The sequence below is a fragment of the Anopheles cruzii genome, unplaced genomic scaffold (genome assembly GCF_943734635.1).
Source record: "Anopheles cruzii unplaced genomic scaffold, idAnoCruzAS_RS32_06 scaffold03365_ctg1, whole genome shotgun sequence".
NCBI lineage: Eukaryota > Metazoa > Arthropoda > Insecta > Diptera > Culicidae > Anopheles > Anopheles cruzii.
Window position 1 is genome coordinate 1 of NW_026456950.1, and position 2194 is coordinate 2194.

The following is a 2194-nucleotide window of genomic DNA, read 5'->3' on the forward strand; positions in this document are numbered from 1 at the left end:
ATCTTTTATTACAAAAATGCGACACATTAACAAAAAAGAAAACACCAAATTTGACTTCCCTAATCACTCCCTAATCTTAAGCCCGGTCCACACGCTACGATATATCGCTACGATTCGTCTGTGGGGGTCAGACGAAGCGTAACTCCGAGCGTAAAAATGTCCACACGATCCGTAAAATATAAAACGTAAAAAAAATCAGGCGTGACATCGATCAGCTTGTGTCAAAACCTTTGTGCCTCAGCGGACTCTGTGAAACATAAAACGTAAAACCAAGCATTTGTAAACCGATTCACCGAACCGATTTCACGTCAAATTTTTTTTAACGTTTTATACTTTATACGTGTGGCTCCCCAGTAATACTTTTCTCCTGATTGAAGCCCAAATTACTCGCCGACCTTATTGATTACTCGCCAATTAATAGAACGATTTATTCATATATTTTTTTGTTTGCGGTGACCCTTAATGAATACCCAACGTTTTCTCCATAACTGCGTGGGGTTGACGCATGATCTCTTGATGCTCTTCCGTGTTGTAAATGTCCGAAAACTCGATCATTTCATCCCGTCCAGTCAGCACGTCCCGAGCCACGTTGGTGGACGGAAGGAACGGAAGATGACCGACTTTCGAGACCGCTTTCAGCTCCATCGTCAGTTTGAGTGGGGCCGCCAGCCCTTCGCGTTTACGAAGCATCTGCATGTTGAGGTTGTGAGAATGTTGGGCGTACTGAAAGAACATCACATATGAAAACCACATTCCTTCTGGTCGCTACAAGGAAGACAAGAAAGAAACACTTACATTTTGCTCCGATTGCTTAAGCGGATGTACGGATTGCAGCTGAGCGACACAACTTTCATCCCGCGGTGCCATATAACCCGTAAACTCGTTGAACGTGGTAGGCATTTTCGGCGCTACTTTTATTGAAGACTCCTGTATGGGGAATAAGGGAATCATTAATACCAAGCAGTGTTTGACTACGCCATTTAGATACTTACCATTTTACAATGATTTTAGCAAGGAAAATGTAAGCCGGAGAACGCTGCAATGAGTTGCTATTTTGATGTTTTGATTGAATGAAAACCACAACTCGGAAACAACTGACAAACGTCAAACTGCCAAGCTGTCAAAGTTTGGGTGCCCTTCAGCTAGCTCGCTTTCATTCATCGGTTGCTAAAATAAAAACGTTTCATTTCGATTTAGAATTAGTTTTTTATGTGTTTCTATATTAATGGCGGTTTGCACAAAGCTTCATTAATCGGAAGCAGTGTTAACCACAGTACGCAATCGATCAGTTCCCTTAGCCGGTCTCGATGGAGGTGATAATGAGATAACCGGTGATGGTAAACAAGCGCTTTAAGCATCAATCTTTCAGCTTCCAATGATCTTCTGACCGCGGCCTGAACCGAAAGTGTAAAGTGTTTTTGCTCTGCGAAGAGTTGTTATCACCACTGCATTGTTAAACCAACCAACAATATGTAAGTAATCCTTGCTAAGTCTCGAGATAATTGGGAAACTAAATCGACTCACGGTGGAATCGAAAACAAACCTCTAACGTACGAGTACAGTGATTTCATTTTACTACTCACCGGTAGTATTTTTAGTAGTACGATTGTTTTTTGTAGATTAAGATAAGGTCATCAGCTCAAGATTAGTTGTGTTTACAGCATCGTACGGCAGATTCGTTTGCAAAAAACGGGGTCAAAGTCACGATCCCTTCGTTTGAATGAAGAAGCGTAAAAACATTTCTTTCTCATTTTTTCAAAGCTCATGTTTTTACGATTTTTCAGGACAACTAGACTTACTTTGGAACAGCTAAACGCGCTTGCACCAGTGGAATTTCACAAGGCTTTTGAAAACGTGATAGAATGTTGGCCAGAGGCGGCTGTTTTCTGCTCTGCATTACTGCCGTTCAAGAGCTTTACCACGATGACGAACGCATTCGAAAACTACATCGAGCGTCTGCCGACGGAATCTAAGCTAAAGATCCTGCGACTTCATCCGGATCTTGCCGGCAAGCTGTTGGACACCAACCAGCTCACCAAGGAGTCCTCGAGCGAACAAAACGCGGCCGGTTTAGACAGTTTGTCGGTGGAAGAAAAGACAAAGCTGACGGAATATAATGAACGGTAATTAAAGTTAGTCAGTTAAATTTTGAAACTATTACCGTAATGTAATAATTTTTTTACAGCTACAAATC

General features: G+C 41.9%; 2 protein-coding genes across 2 annotated transcripts; one reads left to right on the forward strand and one right to left on the reverse strand.

The window, feature by feature from the left end:
- Positions 1-405: 405 nt before the first annotated feature.
- On the reverse strand, positions 406-1078 carry LOC128277002 (proteasome maturation protein-like). The gene is made up of 3 exons (XM_053015454.1): positions 993-1078; positions 796-927; positions 406-723 (listed from the first exon to the last, which is right to left on the reverse strand). The coding sequence occupies exons 1-3, from the start codon at positions 993-995 to the stop codon at positions 460-462; spliced, it is 399 nt and encodes a 132-aa protein (XP_052871414.1). The 5' UTR covers positions 996-1078; the 3' UTR covers positions 406-459.
- Positions 1079-1674: 596 nt separating this feature from the next.
- LOC128277000 (2-oxo-4-hydroxy-4-carboxy-5-ureidoimidazoline decarboxylase-like) lies at positions 1675-2123 on the forward strand (the record flags this gene model as incomplete). The annotated part of the gene is made up of 1 exon (XM_053015453.1): positions 1675-2123. A coding segment is annotated over exon 1 (359 nt), but the record flags the coding sequence as incomplete, so codon positions are not given.
- Between the last annotated feature and the right edge of the window lie 71 nt (positions 2124-2194).